Source organism: Trachurus trachurus, assembly GCF_905171665.1.
Source record: "Trachurus trachurus genome assembly, chromosome: 8".
In the NCBI taxonomy this organism is placed as follows: Eukaryota; Metazoa; Chordata; class Actinopteri; order Carangiformes; family Carangidae; genus Trachurus; species Trachurus trachurus.
In genome coordinates, this window is record NC_139905.1 from 27797929 (window position 1) to 27820750 (window position 22822).

The 22822-nt window shown below is 43.2% G+C and overlaps 1 protein-coding gene across 3 annotated transcripts; it reads right to left on the bottom strand.

Moving 5' to 3' along the window:
- Positions 1–983: 983 nt before the first annotated feature.
- Positions 984–18803, bottom strand: cog1 (component of oligomeric golgi complex 1). Of its 3 annotated transcripts, XM_083978045.1 has the most exons (16): positions 18448–18803; positions 16879–17126; positions 13301–13482; positions 12891–13067; positions 11283–11439; positions 10540–10750; positions 9128–9479; positions 8022–8452; positions 7756–7902; positions 6628–6789; positions 5499–5623; positions 4250–4358; positions 3703–3812; positions 2515–2596; positions 2322–2344; positions 986–1138 (listed from the first exon to the last, which is right to left on the bottom strand). In XM_083978045.1, exons 1-15 carry the CDS (start codon positions 18757–18759, stop codon positions 2336–2338), a joined length of 2814 nt encoding a protein of 937 aa, XP_083834171.1. In that variant the 5' UTR covers positions 18760–18803; the 3' UTR covers positions 986–1138; positions 2322–2335. The 3 variants fall into 3 exon arrangements, with proteins under 3 accessions (XP_083834170.1, XP_083834169.1, XP_083834171.1); XM_083978044.1 differs by lacking the exon at positions 2322–2344 and having other exon boundaries at positions 984–1138; positions 16879–17120; XM_083978043.1 differs by lacking the exon at positions 2322–2344 and having other exon boundaries at positions 984–1138.
- Positions 18804–22822: the final 4019 nt, after the last annotated feature.

The window sequence follows — 22822 nt, forward strand, 5'->3', positions numbered from 1 at the left end:
GCTGCAAATGAACCAGTTACCAAACAACACAGAACTTTAGGACTTAAACACAGCTCATTTCGATATGAATATTTATACAGAGTGTAAATTCGGTTACTTTAATAAATGAGATCAAGTTAAAGCAAACTTCAGACCACTGTGTGTGTGTGTGTGTGTGTGTGTGTGTGTGTGTGTGTGTGTGTGTGTGTGTGTGTGTGTGTGTGTGTGTGTGTGTGTGTGTGTGTGCTAAAGCTGGTGTGGCATATTTACATTGGGAGACTGGAGATCTGTTCTGTTCATTATAAAGTTGGTCCTGTCCAAACAGTCTCTAAATACCTAACAGAGACGCAACGTCCCAGTAATCCAGTGGTTCCCAACCTTTTTTGGCTTGTGACCCCATTTTAACATCACAAATTTCTGGCGACCCCAATCAAGATGCACCAGCTCAGATATTTGAATATGCTGCATTTTATTTGAACTCGATTTATATTCGAGTAAGTGAAAGTATAGATACAGTTGTTTAAGATTGGGTGTGGTGCTTTTAATCATAATTTAAAAAAATAATAGTATATCGGTTTAAAAAGAAAAATTATCAGTAATTTTTATCAATTACTAGACATTTCAGGTGACCCCATTTGAATTCCAGGCGACCCCAAATAGGGTCTCGACCCCAAGGTTGAAAAACACAGCAGTAATCAGTGTTTGTGTAATTACTCTTGTGGCCAGAAGGGGGAGACAAAGGTTCTGCATCACAGGTTTAGGAATGATCCAGTTGCTGCAGTGATTTTAGAAATGACTGTTGGACAATTTACACAGCACCTTCCAATGCAATAAGACTATAGGTCTGTTGGTTAGAGGTTAGAATGCTCCCAACAATACTAAATGCAGGTATATGATATAATGGTATAACTGAATTCAAACACAAGAGCCTTTTTCAAAAGACAAAATTATATTTATTTGTATACATATTATCTTTATAAAGTTAATGCAAAAACAAATAAAAAGTCTCAGCAATAAAGGGTTATTTGGCCATGCTGGACAGCCAGCTGAGTTTGAATAAAGACGGAGCTGCTGTGTCTTCGTCCTGATCAGCAAGTTGTCTGAACAGGCTGCCTGGCCGGAAGCTGTCCTCTCTATTTGCTGTGGAGGACAGAGGAGCCTGAGTGAGACAGGAGGAGACACGCTGTTAGATGAGGTTTTGGAAGGGTCTCAGTCATTTGAGAATACAAAGCATAGCAGCACTGTGCATCGACCCTAGTCATGCTAAGTGTCACAGTCTTCTGGAATCTGGAGGTTTCAATCAGTCCATAGTCCATTCAAAGAAGCAGACAGGTCACTTCCACTGGCGGAGGATCAGGGTCTCCACAGGACAACCTCAACCCTCTCCCACTGTCTAAGGGTCACTGCCCCGTCCATTTGAGTTACCCGCATAGTGGCTGTTAAAGATGTATCGTCTGCCTTCACAGTAAACTGAAATTAAAATAAAAAAAATTCCAAAAAAGGAGAACTAAATAAAAACTACAATGAACTATACTAAAACTAACTAAAACTCAGATAACATCAGCTTAGTTGTAGTTTTCTTAGAGATAGAGAGGAAGAAAAGGCCACAGCTCAATATGGGACGACTTGGAGTACGACCCACAGGTAGATAAAGGTGAATGGAACGTGATGAGGACTGATGGGAACATTATGGGATGCAACTAAAAGAGTAAACTAAATGACTAAATAAAAACTAGTCAATTTCTCTAAATAAAAACTAAACTAAAACTGCTTCATCACTTGTTGAACTACGGCTAAACTAAAATAAAAAAGCAAACTGAATACAAATAAAAACTAATGAACATTTTAAAACTATAATATTCTCGGCAGAGCCACAGACTCACAGGAAAGCTGAATTACTCTGCTGTAGAAATCAAGTGTATCCAGTGCAGGTGATAACTGCTAGCCTAGCGAGCTAGCCCCATAAAGCTCCATAGCAAAGTGAGGCAGGAAACAGGATTATTCCCCAAATTGCTGAGAGTCTTCAATGCAAACAAATCAAACTGGATGAATCTGAACTTGAGATACACAGAAACATCTGCTGTTTGTGTCTGTGCTCATCTGAAAACAGACTCAGTTAGATTTTGTGGATCTCAAGACAGGATTAGTCCAATGAGAGCACAGCTGCCTAAAGTAGTCTGATTTAAAAAAACAAAACTGGAGCCCAAGCAGAGTGATTAGTTTTTCCAGCCTCTAGAATGAGTTCAACAATTAATAATACACTCTCACACTGCAGGTACAGCAACGGTAAACCAACTAACAACACAATCAGCACACATATCAACCCACACTAAAGGACTTGCCTGGGTGTCCGCACTCAGAAAAGCTGGAGGGCAGAGGGTAAGAGACAGACAGGTGGAACAAAACAATGAAACGGAGAAATGAAGACACACTGAGGCTGTGAATAAAGTAAACAACAGAACTTAAATCCCCTACACAAGAACTCAGTCACACTCAGGCCAGCTTCAGAGACTGGCTCCCGAACGTGTCACTCACCAGTTGGTGGGGGGTCTCAGAGATCCTGGTCTCAGACCTGGACTTGGATGTGTTGGACATGCTGAGAGGCAGGAGGCCAAACCTGCAGAGGATACAACAGTCATGGTGTCTGATCAGCACATACAGATATTCTCTAAACATCCTTTTTTTTTAATAATTCTTTTTTATTTATATCATACACAGGCCTACACACACACAAATTATACATCAAAAGGAACCTTGTATTTTGTTTACCTGTTGTTGTTTTTTTTATGAAATCATTTTTTAAAAATTTAATCTCTCTTTTATTATTATTATCATTTTTAAAGGGATACGCCAACATTTTTTTTTTTTCGTGTCTTGCCTCACTCCCGAGTCCATGACCAGCAGATAGACACCATCCTTTCGACTGTGCGTGCAGTAATAAGGGGGATACGGGCAGAGCTGGCGCACCGCTAATTAGCTTAGCTCAAACGCTGGAAGTGCATAGGTAGTGTTAGCCTGCCTCCACCTAAAGTCATCAGAGAAACTCTTCAGCCGATCTTCGTCTCAGAGCTGACAAAACTCTCCGGTAAGGCATCTTGAGCGGTCAAATGCCGGTAACGGGACGAGATCGGTCAAAACGGAGGGTTCAAGCAAAGACGGTTTATTTTGGTTCAAGCTAGCTACATGGAGGGTAGGTTAGCTTCCTATTTCAAAGTAAAAGCACAAATTCTATCGTCATGGTTTTCTGTATGTAAAGGGCAACGGGTGTTTTATTTTGTAAAAGTAACCGGAAGTGCGTTGGTCACAGCGGCTAGCTTGAGTAGCGCCGAATTTGTTCGAACAAAATTGTAAACAGCTGGTATTTACACAAATTAACGACACACTGCTGATCTAAACGGCTACTTTCTCGCCTAAAAATGTTTGAAATGTTGATAAAGTGATATATTTACAGAGTTTAGAGCTAAAATGAAATCAGCTTCTGACTGCTGATTTCGGCTCGGGTAGGAGGCAGGCTAACACTACCTATGCACTTCCAGTGTTTGAGCTAAGCTAATTATGGGCGATATGGGCTCTATCTCCTGTGTTACTGCACGCACAGTTGAAAGGATGGTGTCTATCTGCTGGTCATGGACTCGTAGTATTGCAGTACACATTTCAGTATACATATGCATATGAATGTGTGTGTTTGTGTATCCTCTGCACATCCTAGCGTTGAGCTCTGACCTGATCTGGCTGCTGGCCAGCGGCAGGATGTTGTACAGCTCCTGGGAGTTCACGCTGCTGCTCCGTGAGGTGAACTGCTTCTCTGAGCCCGTCAGAAGCCCCAGCAGCACCTGAGAGACAACAACGTACTGTGACATGCATACATGGAGCAAAGATAGAAGGACAACCCTTGGTGTGGGGGCATGGCCAGGAGAACACATAGGGTGGATTGACTGGTGAAGGAGAAGTAGGAAGAAACCCTTTCTGTGGTCACGCCTCATCAATATGGAGGAGGAGGAGGGGGGTGGGTTGTAAGGTATTGTTGCATTGCTGTTTTTGAGTTCAATTTTTTTTTTTTTTTTTTTACAGTTTTAAGGAAGAATATAAATTCCCAGTGTTTTTTTGTTTTTTTTTTAACAGGAAAGAGGAAATGTCATCAGATAACACAGCAGCATTGTGACTTTTTTCCATCAGTTGTACAACTATACAGCTATCAATGTCTCCATGTTGATGAAGCTGCAGGTGGACTGTGATTATCTTTGTGTCATTAATGGTGGGGGGGCAGTACCGAGGTTCTCTGGGACAGACGGTTGAGGTTGGCGTTCAGTGGAGGTGTGAACACGTCCAGGTCAAAGGGATCTATGAAGCTTTCCAGCCAATCACAGACCTCATGAAATCTGGAAGACACAGCACAATGAGAACTTCTTAGTACATAAATAGTGAAGACTGACTCAAAAGTGACTTTTCCAAATCTTAGTCATGTAATAAAACAGCTTTTTGATGACTTTCTGCCTTCTGTCTGTATGTTTATGATTGATGTCATCTGCTATCTTTCAGAGTGACATCTTGTCATGTCACTTCCTTGCACACTGGTGTAGGTGGACTATTTTATGCTGCAGTCTGCTGGGACAGATTTGAGACGCAGGACATCCAACACCCTGTCCACAACATTCTGCAGCCTCAGCAGCAGCCAAACACTCATCTCACTGCGCTATGGACTGAGAGCTTCACTGTCACAACAACTCCTCAGCCAAAGGCAGTGGCTCAAGGCTGGACGCACTTCATTATGAATGTTCATTATTTATTAATGTATATCATTATTATCGGGGCGGTTTATAGCTCACTGAGTTGAGCAGGTGCCCCATATACAGAGGCTATAGCCCTCGCTGCAGCCGGCCACGGTTCATATCCCCCAGTGAGAGTGTGTCATTCCCTCTCTTTACCTCCCCATTTCCTGTCTATCTGTCCTGTCAATTAAAGGAAAAAGCACCAAAAATACTTATAAATATCATTATTATTACTACTGAGCTGCTGGACACATACAATTTCTGCTAGGGGATTTAAATATTTTTTAAAAGTACATATCTGATATTATAGAAATACAGATCCATTTGGTTTAAAATATTTGCTGTTTATCACAAGCAGACCTCATCATGACTGGAAAAGGAAATATGAATACACAGAATGGCACCTTTAGTTTATTCAGTGGTTTTTATGTCCATGTCTGTATCATACTTAAAGGGATAGTTCAACATTTTGGCAAATTGGCCCATTGCCATAATCCCTATAGTCATAGCAGTAGGTTCGTTACCTTTATTTGTCGGTGCAAGCTATTTTTAGAACGGCCGAGCCGAGCGGCGAGCTGCTCAGAGATACGCTACGGAGGCTCATGGGACTTCTTGGTTTCCCTCATCAAAGTCATCAAATACACAATCCAACAACCCCAAAACGCTCTGGTGGACAAGTTGTTGATTTAAACTGTGTCTCAAGTACTGAAGTTCTGATGACACACCAACCAGGCTGTATGTGACAGATACCTGTGGTCTTGGTGTGAGCGCAAGCTTTTCCCCTCCTCCGGTCTGCTGCCCAGAGTGGTGTTGAGGTACCGAAGGTCAAACAGCAGCTGCAGGGCTCTGTTCTGGGTCATGTGGAAAACACTGTCCTGTAGGACAGAGTGGAACAGGGAGAGATTCACAAATTAAGCTCATGGTGATCCTGATCATTTCTGCATGATTGCCTTCATCTGGGGCCTGTTGTTCCAAAGTAGAATAAAGAAATCCAGGATAAATCTCATGAATCCATCCTGGTTTAATTGGTTGTTCAAATGCCACAACAGGCTGAGGTGGAACTAATTTGTCTAAGTGCGCAGCCACGGCAATCCTTGATAGACCACAGAGATTGATCACAGATTCGCCGATGAGAGGACAGGTGTGGCTACTTTTATTTCCTCCAATGAACAGCGGATCTTAATGCTGACACACTTCTTATAAAAGGAAGCACCGCCACTGAAAAAAAGAAAAGAAAAGCAACGCCGGTGTCATAAAGCTCAGAGAGAGTGTGGCGGACAACTGCGGACTGATTGAATAATCCAAAACTGTATGGAAGTTGATTCATTGCACAGATCTCTTATAATCTAAAGTAAAGTTCATACAGCACAAATACAAGTGGCCAAAAGCACAACAGCTGAAAGTTAATCAAATATAAGAACATTATGCAGTCTGGTGCTTCAATAAATTGCTGATAAATGGTAAATGTATTTTTGTTTATTTAGAAATCAGGCCAATGTGTACTTAAAAGGGAATTGCCATTTTTTACAATCTGGACCTTATTTCTAGCATAAAATACGATCCAGCTGGCTGGATCTAATTTTGTCAGAATGACTTGTAATGACACCAAAGTTATCTTTTACCCCCTCACGAATATTGTCCCTGAAATTCAACCACGCTGCTTTTCAAAAATCATGAAAATGATTCCTGTCCTGAACATGTATTCCAGACAACAAAGAACTTTTGTGTGTGTGTGTGTGTGTGTGTGTGTGTGTGTGTGTGTGTGTGTGTGTGTGTGTGTGTGTGTGTGTGTGTGTGTGTGTGTGTGTGTGTGTGTGTGTGTGTGTGTGTGTGTGTGTGTGTGTGTGTGTGTGTGTGTGTGTGTGTGTGTGTGTGTGACCTTGCTGTGGGCCTGCTGTGACAGACTGTGGTAATGTTGCAGGGCCCGATCCAGACAAGCGTGCAGCAGCTCCTGCAGGGTGGGCTGAGGCAGGGCGTGGCTCCCCACCCTGTTCACCTCCACACACAGCTGGAACAGCAGTGACTGGACGAACCAGGACGGCTGCACAAGAAGATGCAAAAAAAAACACATATTCCCATCAGATCTCAGACTCTAGTGAGAATGAAACCAATGTGTTAAAGGGATACGCCAACTTTTTTTTTTTTTCGTGTCTTGCCTCACTCCCGAGTCCATGACCAGCAGATAGACACCATCCTTTCGACTGTGCGTGCAGTAACAAGGGAGATACGGGCAGAGCTGGCGCACCGCTAATTAGCTTAGCTCAAACGCTGGAAGTGCATAGGTAGTGTTAGCCTGCCTCCTACCCGAGCCAAAATCAGCAGTCAGAAGCTGATTTCATTTTAGCTCTAAACTCTGTAAATATATCACTTTATCAACATTTCAAACATTTTTAGGTGAGAAAGTAGCCGTTTAGATCAGCAGTGTGTCGTTACTTCGTCTAAATACCAGCTGTTTACAATTTTGTTCGGACGAATTTGGCGCTACTCAAGCTAGCCGTTGTGACCAACGCACTTCCGGTTACTTTCACAAAATAAAACACCTGTTGCCCTTTACATACAGAAAACCATGACGATAGAATTTGTGCTTTTACTTTGAAATAGGAAGCTAACCTACCCTCCATGTAGCTAGCTTGAACCAAAATAAACCGTCTTTGCTTGAACCCTCCGTTTTGACCGATCTCGTCCCGTTACCGGCATTTGACCGCTCAAGATGCCTTACCGGAGAGTTTTGTCAGCTCTGAGACGAAGATCGGCCCGCCGGTTTCCGTTTAGAGTTGCTGAAGAGTTTCTCTGATGACTTTAGGTGGAGGCAGGCTAACACTACCTATGCACTTCCAGCGTTTGAGCTAAGCTAATTACGGTGCGCCAGCTCTGCCCGTATCTCCCTTGTTACTGCACGCACAGTCGAAAGGATGGTGTCTATCTGCTTGTCATGGACTCGGGAGTGAGGCAAGAAATGAAAAAAAAAACGTTGACGTATCCCTTTAAAGATGGCACAGTATCTGACCTGGACTGGAAGACGGATTTTGGATGTGACGCTGCTCCCAGACTCCGCCTCTTCTTGGATCTCCAGATCCTCCCAGTTCGTTGCTGTTGTGAGGATGGCGCCTGCAGACCCTGCATGCAGCACTGAGCCAAACTTATCCAGCAGCGCCTGTGTCCACACAGCACATTTGATTAAACAGTGATTTCTGTTACATCTACATTCAACATAAAACCTCCTTTATGCAACATGCAGCAAATAAAACATATAAATATTTGACAGGGGCTGACTTTGGAGAGGGCGGAGCTCCAGATGCGGTACGCCTCCATGCTGCAGCCCAGAAGCTCCTCCTTCAGACCCGCCCACTTGGCCTCGGTGGGGCTGAGCTCTGCAGCGGCCCTGGCTTTGCCCAGCTTCTTGCCCTGCCTAGGGGTCCCCCTGGTCTTGGCCTCGGACCCGCTCTGTTTGCCCAGGACGCATTGCTTCAGGTTAAAGCAGAGTTCACCCATGGACTGGCACAGCCGAGCCATGAACAAGACCGAACTGAGCTGAGTGGGGCTGGAGTCGGGCGAGGCCGCAGCCAGTTTGGAGCGGATGGAGGAGAGGATGTGGCGCACACAGGCCAGGGAGCCTTCACGCAAAGCCTCCTCCACCGCCGGTGAGTCCATGTAACGGTTAAATGAGGATGGTGACGAGCCGTTGGAAGATCCAGATGAGGACACTGTGAGAGGGAGAAACATAACAGTCATCACTACTCACTACCCAATACATGGAGGTACATTAAAATAGGTTTAAAGGGGAATTGCCGTTTTTTTTTACAATCTGGACCTTATTTCTAGCATAAAATATGATCATTTACTCACCCAGATAACTTTGATTTGATTGATTGATTGATTTTTTTAATGACCACACAGCCAGGCTGGTGGAATTTGCTTCCAGTACAGCTTATTGGTACAGGTTCCAAACATATAACATATATAGACAAACATACAAAATATAGACAAACGTACAATTGGTGTCATTACAAGTCGTTCTGACGAAATTAGATCCAGCCGAGAGCCGCGTATATCCATATAATATCCATATAATGTGAGTCTACAGGGCAGCGGAATGCAGCCTCTAAATAACACATTATCTGCTGTGAAACTCGTTCATTTCACCAATATTTTGTTATGATACGCTAGTGCTATTCCCCGCTGAGTCCGGGGTTAGCTGTTATCAACATCCGGGGTCTGTAGGTTGACCTACTAACCTCTGACCTGGATAATGTCATCTCCGTAAGTAAGTAAGTAAGTAAGTCCAGGTTGCGGAGAGGAAGCCTGTGGAAGCTGAACTTCGTCCAGCTGCTCATTTTGTTCTGACAAGTCGGAAACACGCAGAAACAAACGCCACCCACCTGTGCCCTGGGAGGGAAGGTAGTGCTGCAGGTCGTCCAGCCTGCTCTTCAGCTTTGCGTCCAAGCAAGAGCAGAAGTTCTGTACACAAGGTGTCAGGGCCTGGGTCTTCATGGCCAGGCCGCTCCTCTGCTGCTGCTGCCCCCGCTGGGCCACGCCGACCCACGCCGCATCGCTCAGCAGGTCCCCTGGGGACTCCGACCACAGGAAGGAAGACACGTCCACCTCATACTGGGCCCCGCGGCTGGACCCGGAAGACCCTGAAGACGTCTGTCCCTCCAGGTCCTTCACAGCTGAGCTGAGGAGCTGGACGGAGCTGGCTGAGATGGCTTCCGTTTCTTCTTTGGTGATGGTCTGGGGGAATGACGGGAATGAGTCATTGTACTTAAACATGAACAATTATTGTTCATGTTTGCATCATTGTATTGTCTGAGTTACTTTTTTTTTAAATAAAATGCTCAAATATGTCAAATTACTTGGACTCGCCACCCTAACCCCTTAACCATCTGTTACTTCCCTCCACGCCTTTGATGTACCTGTCCCAGTTTTTTCAAATTTTTATTTTTTTGTGCAATGTGCATTTGTTAGCCTTTTTTACATACAGAGAGTCCAGGTTTTGAAAAGGGTTTAAGTTGTAGCAGTTTACCTCAGTCTAGATCTCATTTTGTCAGAAAGGTTTCAGAAGCCTGTTTTTTCTCTACTCTTTTATTTTTGCCTCTTTTATGCAGTCCAGGCTTTTGAAAGGAGAGTAAACATACAGTATATTGCTGCGGAATAAATCTTAAAAACTGACTTACATGTGATGTGTATTTTTTGGGGAAATATGGTTCCTGGAATAGTCTGTAGACAATCTTAATCATTCAACTGTTTCACTGGTGTTAAACATGCAGACTAAAAATCGCGAAAATCGGCAATATCGTAGAATCGCAATTTAAATCGAATCGGCATCCAAAAAATCGTAGAAGAATCGAATCAGGAGAAAAGCATATCGTCCCAGCCCTACTCCTTATTTGGTGGTCAGGATCTCCTTATATGGCTATTCATGGGCAGAGATCTATGCTAATTGCTGATGGACGTGCTCTTAATTTACAATGGGTTCATTCATGATCTTACACACGTGCTTACTATCAAATCTGAGTTTCCCGCACCATTCATGAATCTGGAGTAGAGTTTTAGTAGTGTGGACTTTTATGTGCAAATCTACACACAGATTTACTAACATTTCATGAATGAGACCCAATGTGTGGGAGCTTCCTCTGTTTCAGATTACTCATTACTGAACGCTGTTATTCCGAGGCCGGACCCTGAATAAGACATTCCAGACTGGCACACACATGTGGACACTGGACAGACCTATTGAGATACTGAAAACTGAAAACTACTCAAATATCATTGGAGCTAACAGAGCACCAACCTGCAGGCGCTGAAGGAAGAGCTGTTGGAGGAAGTCGTTCCAGACCGCCAGGGGGCGCTCCAGCAGCTGCTGGCACACGGAGCTCCAGTGCTGGCTGATGGAGTCAGTGGACAGGAGGTCCCACACAGCGTCTCTGATGGCCGCCAGCCCCTTCAGGCTCTTCACGTAGACCAGGAGGCTGCCGACGCCACGGCAGATGTCTTCCTTACACCTGAGAACATCCAGACAGGACGATGCAACAGGTGAGGGAGAGGGGTGGAGTTCTGGTTCTCTGCGCTTCTGCTGTAAATCAATGCCTCTACGTTTGAATCTAATATAGGGATGTCACGATTACTTGTTTTCACAATTAATCGTGGTATTAAACGCGACAATTAATTAATCGTAAAGATTCCTAAATACCATCACTTCCCAAAAAAGATTATGTTGGAACCGTATCAGCAGATGTCCGCCAAAATAAAGGTGAATGCACAGATACTGGTCCATTTATTTAACATAACATTGAATTGCTAGGAATTTAAATGTTAGCGTGTCATTTGTATTTGAAAAAAAAACACAAAATAAAACAAAAAACGGTTAAAATAAATGTAAACATTTGGTATAGATGACGAAGTTATGATCTGAATATTTCAAACGCTTCCCCTGGGGATTAATAATTGGTCATACTGTATATTAATAGATACTTGAAATATTTTGTGTAAGGCAGATGAAGCAGCTGATATAAAATAGACGAGCCATGTCCTCACATATCAATCCACTGCTGCAAGGTGTCCCGCAGCTGCTCTCTCTGGATTGGTTGAGCCAGGGTGCGCAGGGCGGGCTGGAAGTCGGTGATGGAGGGAGGCAGGTGCCTGAACCAGCTGCCTGTACTGGACTCCTCCTGCAGAACCTTCGTGACTTTAGCTGAAGAGAGAGGAGGTGATGGAGGAGACATTATTTTTCCTTAGGCAAACTGTATGTGATGAGGTTAGTGTGATAATTAAACAGCAACTACAGCCTATTCCAATATTGTGTTTATTGGCATATATCCCTGAATCACTAAGATCACTGTACATTTTTTTGCTTATGTTGGGCCGAAAGGCTATTATGACCAAATGGGTAGGAGATGAACCTCCTTCAATACATCTGTGGAAGTCTTTGATATCAGACTATATTTCTCTGGAAAGACTAAGATTTGATTTAAAGCAAAGTTTGACAAAGTGTTAAAGTACCTGGGAACTCAGAGTGCAACTGCCTGAAATGTAAGATCTAACAAGGACCTTTGAGATCATTGCTGTGGAATATATTCTGGATTTGCTACACATACTGTATCTATAATCTGTATGCACTGTACTGGACTGTTATAATTTTGAAAATGTTCAATAAAAAGAATTTTCAAAAAAAAAAAAAACATTTTCCTTAAAGGTGTTCAGAAATGGCCGTTTGTCCTGTTTGTTGCGCCTCCTTCCACGAGTTGCCGCACGAGTTTACCCGAGTAAGGAAAACAAATTTGATTGGTCGTTATCGAGCGGACAGGATATTCAATGTTTGGGGTGGGACCGAGCTCGGTGTGTGTATGTGTGTGTGTGCGAGTGTGTTTAGCTAACGTAGCTAACTGTTAGCTAGTAGACTTGCTACGTTATAGCTTGCTAACTTAGCTAGCGAGGCTAAGTGATGGACCGCAGGGAACCGGAGGAGGAGAGTTTGTGTCGGTGGTGGTGGACAAGTCTCCTCGCTTTTCTGAGACGTTTGATTGACGGATGACGGATCCAATATCATTGGCTGATGAATCGTGAGCAACGTGACGCATAAATTGTGCGTCTGCATTATCCAATGCGGAAAAAAAACGACCCCACTTTCATCCCGGATTTACTCGAAAATAGAATTTTGCACAAAGTTTGGGCTACATCGTCTGATAGATGAGTTATTACACTAATGTTAAGACCCATAGTGGGATCAAAATCAATTTTATTTTCTGAACACCTTTAACTGGTCCCACCTTTGTGCTTCGGAGTAAAGTAAAGTCAAACTATTCTGGTCAAACATCATCAAGTTAGTCCTGATGAAACAATGATTTTAAATGGGGAAACTGCCTAATTCAGTGTTTTAACAGTTTTTGTCAGTGACCAGGAGAAGTTTACAGTAGTAATAATGATAGAGTCAATCCCACACTATTTCATGACATCACTTAACGCTGCCTTTTGTTATCATTTTGACTGAGTGAGCCAGAAGTTACAGACTGTGTGTTTAGCCAACTTATTTTAACAGCCTGTTGATAAAGGGAGTGGAAACTGAACTAACAGTCTGGATCCTAAAGGGAAACATGAGCGGCTTGGTGAGGAGAACCCAACTTCCTGGACGTCCCAGCTGTTTACCTGCAGGGCTGGTTGAGGTAACGTTCTCAAGGATAGAGAAGAGCAGGCCACAGCTCAGGGCGCGCTCCCCCGGCCTCGGGCCTCCCTCTGGGGGAAGGTAGAAGACGGCGTAGGCCTGGAACAGAGTGGTGACCAGCAGCTCCACCAGGCTGCACACCTGGGCTTTGATTCCTGCACCTAAACACACACACAAACACACATCTTTATGAGGTGGTATACATTTCTTTTTTTTTTGTGATCAACTTTTTATTTATTTATTTATTACTTCATTTCTCTTCCCTTTTCCAATACCGCTACATTCATCTGTCTGGCACCATGTATTTTTGCAACTGAAATCTGGTACACATTTCTGACGACTGACACTGGCATTAAAACCCACACATCAGCAGGTGTTACAATCGGAGGATTACCGTGCTGTGGCTGGTTGAGCAGTTGATGGATAGAGGCTTTCCGGGCCAATAAGAAGTCAGCCAAGGCCTGGCGTGGAGAGCTGTCCTCCAGCAGCATGGTGGACACCAGGGATTCAGCGATAGCTTGGTCCGACACAGCCCGGCCCCGCAGCAGAGACCTGCTGTCCAGCAGGATGGTGGATCTGCAGGGGGACAGACTGCTTACTGACCTGTGACACAGCTTCCAACAAATGTCCATCTGCAATTCTTCTAGTTCTACACAAACCCCTTCTACAGCCTGTCCAGGGAAAGGCAAGGAAAGGTCAATTTATCTGTATAGCCCGATTTTACAAACAGATTGTCTCAAAGGGTTTTACATGGCATCATAACAACATCCTCTGCCCTTAGAGAGGAAAAACTCCCAAGAAAAAAAACAGGAGAAACCTCAGGGTGAGAGACAGAGGAGGGATCCCTCACCCAGGATGGACAGACGTGCAATAAATGTTGTATACAGACCAGAAAACAGTTTATAACACTATGGGAAAACATGGAAATGGTTATGGAGGGACTGTATCCTGGGAGTGGAGGCAGTCACAGAGCCAAACTGACATCTGTGTAAAAGCCCAAGCCAGCATAACAAGACAGATGCTGATGCTGTGTTAACACATCTGGACAGCAATAACAAATTACACACAGGAGCGACAACATGCTGACCTTGTCCAGGTCAGAGTTGTCAAGCAGAGGCAGCATTACATAGCCTGCTATTGCTTGTGCTTTTTTTCCCATGCTTGCCATTGCATGTCCTGTTTCTTAATTCCACCTATTGTTTGTGCTAATGTCATAGCTCTATGTGCTATTTACATGGTTTTCTAGCTGCATTTGTTTTTCCTGTCTGCATGCCAGTGTTATATGTCACCTGCAATTATGAGATGTCAATTTTTTTTTATATATGTGACCGATGTTGTCTGGCCTGTCCTGATTGGGTTTCGAATCCAGTCGTTTAACCAAGAGGTCAATGACCACTTGGCAAATGGATTAGCACGTCTTTTATGGGTGAGTGAGTTTAACTTCAGTACCACTAACCGTCACATGCCGTCACTTCTCCTTACTGGTACCTCGTGACTGTGACTATACCCGCGGACTTCCGTTACATTTACATTACCTATTTGTTATTATGAGCTTTTATCAGGTAAATTCATATGTAAGTTGTATTTTAATGCATACTTGCAGTTTCTTTTAAATACTGTCGATGAGTGTTGCATTGTCCCTGTTAAAAAATAAATAAACCAATGAACCAACAAGGGCTTAACGTTACAGCAGTATAGCAGGATCTCTGTGTAACACAATACACCGCCCCTTAAACTAGTCTCAGTGTGTGTGTAATTTCTGACCTAATTAATGGCTAAAAAGTGTTTTCTGAGGTTACTTTAACATTGATGGTGTGTTCATGTTAAAGGGATACGCCAACATTTTCTTTTTTTACGTGTCTTGCCTCACTCGCGGGTCCATGACAAGCAGATAGACACCATCCTTTCGACTGTGCGTGCAGTAAACTCTTCAGCAACTCTAAACAGAAACCGGCGGGCCGATCTTCATCTCAGAGCTGACAAAACTCTCCGGTAAGGCATCTTGAGCGGTCAAATGCCGGTAACGGGACAAGATCGGTCAAAACGGAGGGTTCAAGCAAAGACGGTTTATTTTGGTTCAAGCTAGCTACATGGAGGGTAGGTTAGCTTCCAATTTCAAAGTAAAAGCACAAATTCTATCGTCATGGTTTTCTGTATGTAAAGGGCAACGGGTGTTTTATTTTGTGAAAGTAACCGGAAGTGTGTTGGTCAAAACGGCTAGCTTGAGTAGCGTCGAATTTGTACTTTCTCGCCTAAAAATGTTTGAAATGTCGATAAAGTGATATATATTTACAGAGTTTAGAGCTAAAATGAAATTGATTCGACTGATTGACTGATTTCGGATGGGGTAGGAGGCAGGCTAACACTACTTACAGCGTTTGAGCTAAGCTAATTACGGGCGATACGGGCTCCATCTCCCTTGTTACTGCACACTAGTGTTGTCACGATACCAACATTTTGGTACCGGTATCGGTACCAACATGTTTTTCGATACTTTTCGATACTTTTCGGTACTTTTCCACATAAAAAGAGAACACAAAAAATGTCATTATTGGCTTTATTTTAATAGAAAAATTTTGGACCATAAAACAGGAAATCAGTAAACAGTTACTGCTGCTGCAGGATTAACATTCCATCTATATTAATCTGAACTCTTCCTAAATTAAAAAATGTCTGTTTAAAAATGAAGATCAACTTGTTTTCTTTGCATTATTTGAGGTCTGAAAACACTGCATCTTTTTTTGTTATTTTGACCAGTTGTAATTTTTGGGAGAAATTGTTATCAGTAGTTTATAGAATGAAACACAAATGTTCATGTTACTCAAACATCTACACCTATTGTTTCCCATATGTAGACCAAATTGATTCTGTTCCCCCCACCCCCATCAACGCAATATCGGTCCGTTAATTCATCTCTCCGTAGCGCTGCTTCGCCGTGCTCACTGAGAGAGAGAGAGAGAGAGAGAGAGAGAGAGAGAGAGAGAGAGAGAGAGAGAGAGAGAGAGAGAGAAGCCAGTGGTGATCCGCGGTAAAAACAAAACTTATTAACGAGGCTGTGGCGGCCGTCTCTCTCTCGCGCGCGGCGCACAAACACAGGCACATGGACAGGTGGCGCTGTAACGGTAATGATAAAAAGCACCTTGCTTCGTTTGTGACTCGCTCTCTCGCTCCTCGCGGCTCAAATTACAATGCGGCGACTTCACGCGGCGACGTCACCGCTGCTGGCGGCGCAGAATGAAAGTACCGGTCCCATCTAAGCGCAGTATGGTACCGTTTTAAATGCGTTAGTACCCCGGTACCAATCTAGTACCGGTATACCGTGCAACCCTACTGCACACACAGTCGAAAGGATGGTGTCTATTTGCTTGTCATGGACTCGGGAGTGAGGCAAGACCATAGACTGTAAAAAGAATGGACCCACCCATTGGTTTTGGGGAGTTGTTTTTGTGACTCAAATATGGCGGCCTGAACAGCGCCATGTTGGATTGGCCGGCCGAGAACCCGCCCACTGGCCTCGAAGCAGCTGTCCACGGAGCTGCTCGGACCTGTCACTCAACGTTTCCGCGCCCTAATTAGCCAGAGTTTTAACCTAATAACAGTAAAACGGTAGAGTTAAAAAAAAAAATCACCCCCCTCAGAGTGTGTGCGGGGGAAGAAACTATCGATTGAGACGAAAAAACGTTCTGACACCAGGCTTTTAACATGTTTACTGAGGATGTAAAGTCGGCGATTTTAACATGGGGGTCTATGGAGAATGCTGCTTTCTGACACCAGCCCCCAGAGGAAGCCCAGGGGATTGCAGTTTTTTGAACGCGGACGTGAGCTTCACTTCTCAGACTGACAACTGCCCCCTTGGGCAAGACACACAAAAAAAAATGTTGGCGTATCCCTTTAATGAACATTACACCACAGCCGGGGGCCCACTGGGGCTCTTGGCTGTCACCGGCACAGAGGCACCAACACATCCAGTACCTGAAGTGTCCCGTGGTGGCCACCTGCCGGACCAGGATGGGGTAGCGGGCCAGGATGGGGCTGTAGAGGCCACCGGCTGCAGTGTCCAGATGCAGCAGACTGTGCAGGTGGCAGCACAGCAGGTAGAGCTGGGTGGCCTGCAGGTACTGGGAAGCCTCCATAGCGCTCCAGATGCGCTCTGGGATCTCCAGTAGGAGCTTGATTTGGGCAGCCATGGTGTAAAATTTCTCCTGCCACTGCTTCTGGCTCTACAAGAAGACAACACCGACATATTTATACATGTGGCAGAAAGACAAGCAATGATGTACAGCAATACTAGCTATGATGTACTAGCAGTGTGTGAATTTCATATCCAATTGTAGAGAATCGTAGTAGGCTAGTAGCTCCCAGTGGCTGTGCGAGATGTTCTTCCATGTTTACATCATACATCCAATGGTTTACAACGCCAAACGAACATCAACAGAGCCACTGGGAGCTACTACTACAACAAGGCTAAAAACAGAGATCAAATTATTTTTTTCAGAACAACTTTTTCATGTGGCGGCTTCAGGACACTTGGGTCAGTAGGACAAGCAGTATGGAGGTATCTGGATGTTTCATAGTGTGTGTTTTGGACGATTCAAACGTGTAACCAACTGTAGCTTTAAGGGTTTTCTTGGGAGTTTTTCCTCAGTGGATGTGAGGGTCTAAGGGCAGAGGGTGTTGTCATGATGCTGTGTAAATCCCTTTGAGACAAACTGTTTGTAAAAAAAAAAAAAAAAAAGGGGGGGGGGGGGGGGGGCTCTGCCATCTATCTATCCATCTTTTCCTTTCAGTAGAAGTCTGAGTGAAGTTGTGTTGCTTTGAGTTGGTATTCTTTCATCCATGCTTTGGCTCCTGGGGACGAGCTGCTGATAGCTTGACTCATACTTTGTGACCCATTCTTTACACTACCTGCCTTCCCTCAATTTCCATTCAAAATCATTATAATTCAGCAAACAGAACCAACATCAGGCAGGTGATAGTGTGATGGTGTGCTGATTAACTGGGAATGACCATGATCCACCACAGCAGGGCCGTTGTATAGGGGAGAAAGGTGAGGTGAAAGAGCCCAGGGCCAGTAGGGCCCACAAAATACCCCGGTAGTCTAATCTTTATGACTGAATTATTCTGCATAAGACCCTGACTAATACTCATAGTAGCCTAATGCTGCATTAGCATCAAAACAAAGTTAATAAAACATACGTAGAAGAAAAAAAGTGGAGAAGTCAGGGGGCAGGGGCCCACTTTAGTGTTCTTTCAGGGGGCCCAGAATCCCTAGCAACGGCCCTGACCACAGAGCTGGATATTTGAGCTGTGACTGACAGCTCCACTGAGACGTGATGCAGACGGATGATGCAGGACCGTGGACCGTGGACAGATGGGCTCTGTGCCGGTCTGATCAGCTGATGGCTCCACATTAGGCATAAAGTCATTATGTTAACTGAGGTGAATATTCTATATCTAATATAAAGCCAATGAACTGCCTTTATAAGAGAAGTTTGCTGCTGCGCATATGACGCAGGTGTAGACGTCAGGTGACGCGCTCACCTCCGGTCTGCAGCCGCTCACACCGGCAGCGGCTCTGCCTTGCTTCAGCTGCTGGCAGTACTGGCGCATGTCCTGCATGGACCGGACCACGCTCTCCGAGCACTGCCTCATCTCCCCGATGGTGTCGGCGGCATCGATCAGGTCCCGGTAGCGCTCCCCCACCATCTGCCTCAGCTCCTCTTTCTTCTGCTCGATCTCCGCGCGCACTTTGCGCTCGATCTGGCGGATCTCCTCGGTGTTGTAGCGCTCGAACAGATCCACCGGGTTCTTGATCTCCGACACCCGGAGAGACAGCGCAGGACCCTCGGCCATCGCTCCGGCAACAACAACTTCTTCAGCCCCGGTAGCTGCTCCAACCCGGAAGACCGGGAGGGAAACTCTTCCGGCTTCCACGTAGGGAAAACTGTGACGACAGCGGAAGTTGAATGTGTTCATTGGGTCCGTCAGTGAACATTTTCGTGTTGCGTGTCATTCACCTACACTTGAATGATTCCAAAGTATAACATGATAAACCATAACTAGACATAGAAAATAAAAATAAAAATCTTTGTAAATTGACAGTGACCTCATTATTTAACACAGCGTAAACACTGACAAAATCATATTCTACTTAGAAATTATAGGCTAATAACAACAATAATGAACTAGGCCTATAAAAAAGAATAAGAGAGAAAAATAGGTAGAACACACAAATTTAAATGATAAAGCATCAGGCTATTGTTAGAAGAGAAACTAGAGGAACAGTCTTCTGGGTCCACTGGTTGTTTTGGTCCAGACTGTAGGAGCAACACCTGTGAACTATTGGGGAATTTTATTGTCTCTGTACATCTTCAGGTATTTTTTCTTTATCTTTTCCATATTTTAATGTATTTTTCAATTAAATATTTTTTTCTTTCCCTATGTGTTTTTTTCATTCTTTCTCTTTCTTTTATAAAAAATGAGAAGGAATAAACTGTATCGGTAGGCCTATGCATGTGACTAACTTGGTTCGGTATCATTTCTGAATCTCTGGCTGCCAAAAAAAGTGAAAACATGAAGAAGATAGAAACTAGAGGAACAGTCTTCACTTCAATTGGCAGAGTCAGGTGCACAGTTAGGCCTACACATTCATCCATCCACATCTATCCAAGGATAACCCCAACACCTAGTGTAATGTTTCAGGCACCAGGCTATGTGTTTTACTCTCATGGTGCTATATGGACCTGTTCTTTGGGATGTGTCTTTTAATAAAGTATATTGATCTACTTTCACCAATAAATAAATGAACAGAGGGCTGTGTGTTGGAAGCAAACCAGCCTTTACCTTTAGGAAGTCCTTGCTGAAGTGACCGTCCTGTCCCTCCTTCTAGTGCCTGGCCAACATCATTTCCATTCATTATTCACCCATTAGTTTGCATGTTCTGCATGTATGTGTGTGTGTGTGTGTGTGTGTGTGTGTGTGTGTGTGTGTGTGTGTGTGTGTGTGTGTGTGTGTGTGTGTGTGTGTGTGTGTGTGTGTGTGTGTGTGTGTGTGTGTGTGTGTGTGTGTGTGTGTGTTCTCTCCTGGTTCTCCAGCTTCCTCCCACTGTACAACAACATGGACACTGGACAGTATGTTGATGGGAGATTCTAATTTGCCCACTGGTGTGAATGTGAGTGTGTTTGAGGCAGTTCATTCTGCAATATAATTTTTCCTTTGTCTTAATGTGACTGACTTCACTTTGACCTATAACGCTGTTGTTCTTACTGCTCACAGACAGAGTGCTCTGGTTTCCTTCTCATACCTAGTCATACAGTACTAGTGAAACATTAACAAAGGTAAAACAATCCCATTTACTGTCATCCTTGTCTATTTCCTTAAACCTTGATGTGCCAGGATTTGCATGGTTGGATGATGCCGCTGAATGCAGCACTGAGTCATTTGATCCAGATTTATATTAGCTATAATTCTAAAAATGACAGACTCTATCTTCAGTAAAATTGGGACATTTTATTATTAAGAGTCTTTACAGAAATTAGTTCATTTGGTGGTGTACACTGTTGTACTTCAGTACTGTAGTAGCCTACTTGATTTTCAAAATAGCCTACTTGAGTATTCCAAAGTAGCCTATACATTTTATATTTTATTGTTTTGTTGTTTGTAACAACAACACGTAACAACCTCCAGACTGACTGAATGAGAGGGGAGGTGTGGGCCTATAAGTGGCCTATAAGGGACAATTTCTAGAGACAAACAACTACACACACACACACACACACACACACACACACACACACACACACACACACACACACACACACACACACACACACACACACACACACACACACTTATACAATCAGGTTTTACTCATCAACCCACCTAGTGTGCAGGGCCTTTGGCAGTGAGCTGGAGAACCCAGGAACATACAAACTTCACCCAGAGAGACTGCAGGCCTGGGAATCGAACCCATGCCCTTTATTCTGTGAGGCAATGGTATAAGATTTTGCCTTTTGACTGTAGGCTAGTGGAATAAAAGTCAGATATAAAAACTATTGCAGTAACACTTTACAAGAAGGGTCCCTTAATTACAGTAACGTTAGTTAGTACATTATTAAGCATTAATATATAAACTAATGTGGTAATTAATGCTGAGTAATGCATACATAATGATAACTAATTACATTATTCAACTTTTATTATTAGCCTACTTAATAATTTATTAACTAACTTCCTAAATATTAACTGTTTACTAATAGGCTACATTAATTCATGTGTTTCCTAATACTAAGTAGCTAATACATAATAATGATTGTTAATATATCTGTAAACAGTTAATTAATGCTTAATAATGTACTAACTAATGTTAATTAAGGGACCCTTATTGGCTACTCCAGTAGAGTGATGATGATGATGATGATGATGATGATGATGATGATGATGATGATGATGATGATGATGATGATGATGATGTGCAGTGTAAAAACAGCTGATGACCCACTTTCTCGTGCTGCTGTGCCACTCTCTCGTGGTTTCAGTCGCCGTTCGTGTCGCAGAGCGTTTGTTTTGAATGCGGAAGGAGGAAGGCGGGGCGGTGTCAGGTGAGTTATTATTAACAGGTGCGCCTGGTAGAACTTCATACCCGGAAGGAAACAGACTAAAAATCAAACCAAGCGACGCCTGGCACTGACAGGTAAGACACCGCTGCTCCGAGTCACGGCACATAGCTACTGTAAATACTGTGGAGTTTAGTTTATACACCGGTTTAATGTGATGTGATCATTGTAATATAACTGACAACTGTTGGTTTCTTCTAATGCAGTAGCCTGTATGTTGTCAGGTTTCAGACTTGGAGCTGGTTCAGAGTGAGAGAGAGTGATTCAGTCTAATGATCTCACCCTGGTTACCTGTCAACACAGCCAATTGTTAGAAATACATAACGTGTGTGTTTGCTGTCAGAAATCTGAGATGACTGCAGTAGGTAAAGGCTCACAGTGGGACAGAGAAAATGAAGCAAGTGGCTCAGAGGAATTCAGCCACTTGACCTGTTTTTTTGTTGTTTTTTAAATACTTTGTTGAAAAAGTTTCAATTATAGTGAGAAAATTGACCTTTTGATAATACTGAACAGAGTCTGGCATCTCACATTAAGCAAATAAATACATACAAGACATATAAAGTAAACAAATAAGTAGCCTACATACTGTATGTCAGTAGCCTACAGGTAGGCTATAAAGTTTACATAATAAAAAACAAAAAAAAGGAAAGAGGAAAACAGGCAAGGCATATTACATTTCTCTAAATAGTTTTAATTATGTTTACAGTATGCAGACATTTCTTATTGTCGGTCATATTTATACATTCAAGGTAGTTCTTAAATTCAGTTTCAAACACAGGAAAGAAAGGTCGACCTTTTGAGAATTTGGCTTTATGGATGTGAAACTTTGCAATTAGAATAATCAGATTAATTTATTGTTGAATTTTTCACTCTTTATTGTTATAGTATAACATTACATCCTTGTCTTCCAAATTAATTGGAAGGTTGGATTGTAGGGTGATATAATTGCTCTTTGACCTGTTTACACCTGCAGTAGTGACATCACAGTTGGAACAGATGCTGTTTTCTTTTTTAACCTCATCTTAACAAACACAAAAAGTAATTTCACCCGAAACAACACAAAAACACCGTCCTCAGACAAACATACACACTTACCCAAAAGTTCTTAAAAGATAACACAGAGAGCAGCAGGAAGAATGTGGACTGGACTTTATCTTCAAATAAAATAACATCATGAGATAAGGGCTCCTGTCAATCGCTACTTCTTTCCCTTGACTTTTTTTCATTTCTGTATTGAGGTCAAACATCATAATATTTCCAGTCATACAGGCTGTAATTTAAAAAAAAAACTTTGTATATAT

Bases quoted from the DNA above. Each gene is read 5' to 3' on its own strand.
- cog1 (XM_083978043.1), bottom strand. From the start codon at position 18,759: ATGGCCGAGGGTCCTGCGCTGTCTCTCCGGGTGTCGGAGATCAAGAAC. The intron at 17,127-18,447 runs GTGAGCGCGTCA...GTCTTCTTGTAG, and splicing joins TGAGCGGCTGCAGACCGGAG to AGCCAGAAGCAGTGGCAGGA. The intron at 6,790-7,755 runs GTCAGATACTGT...CTTCTTGTGCAG, and splicing joins AAATCCGTCTTCCAGTCCAG to CCGTCCTGGTTCGTCCAGTC.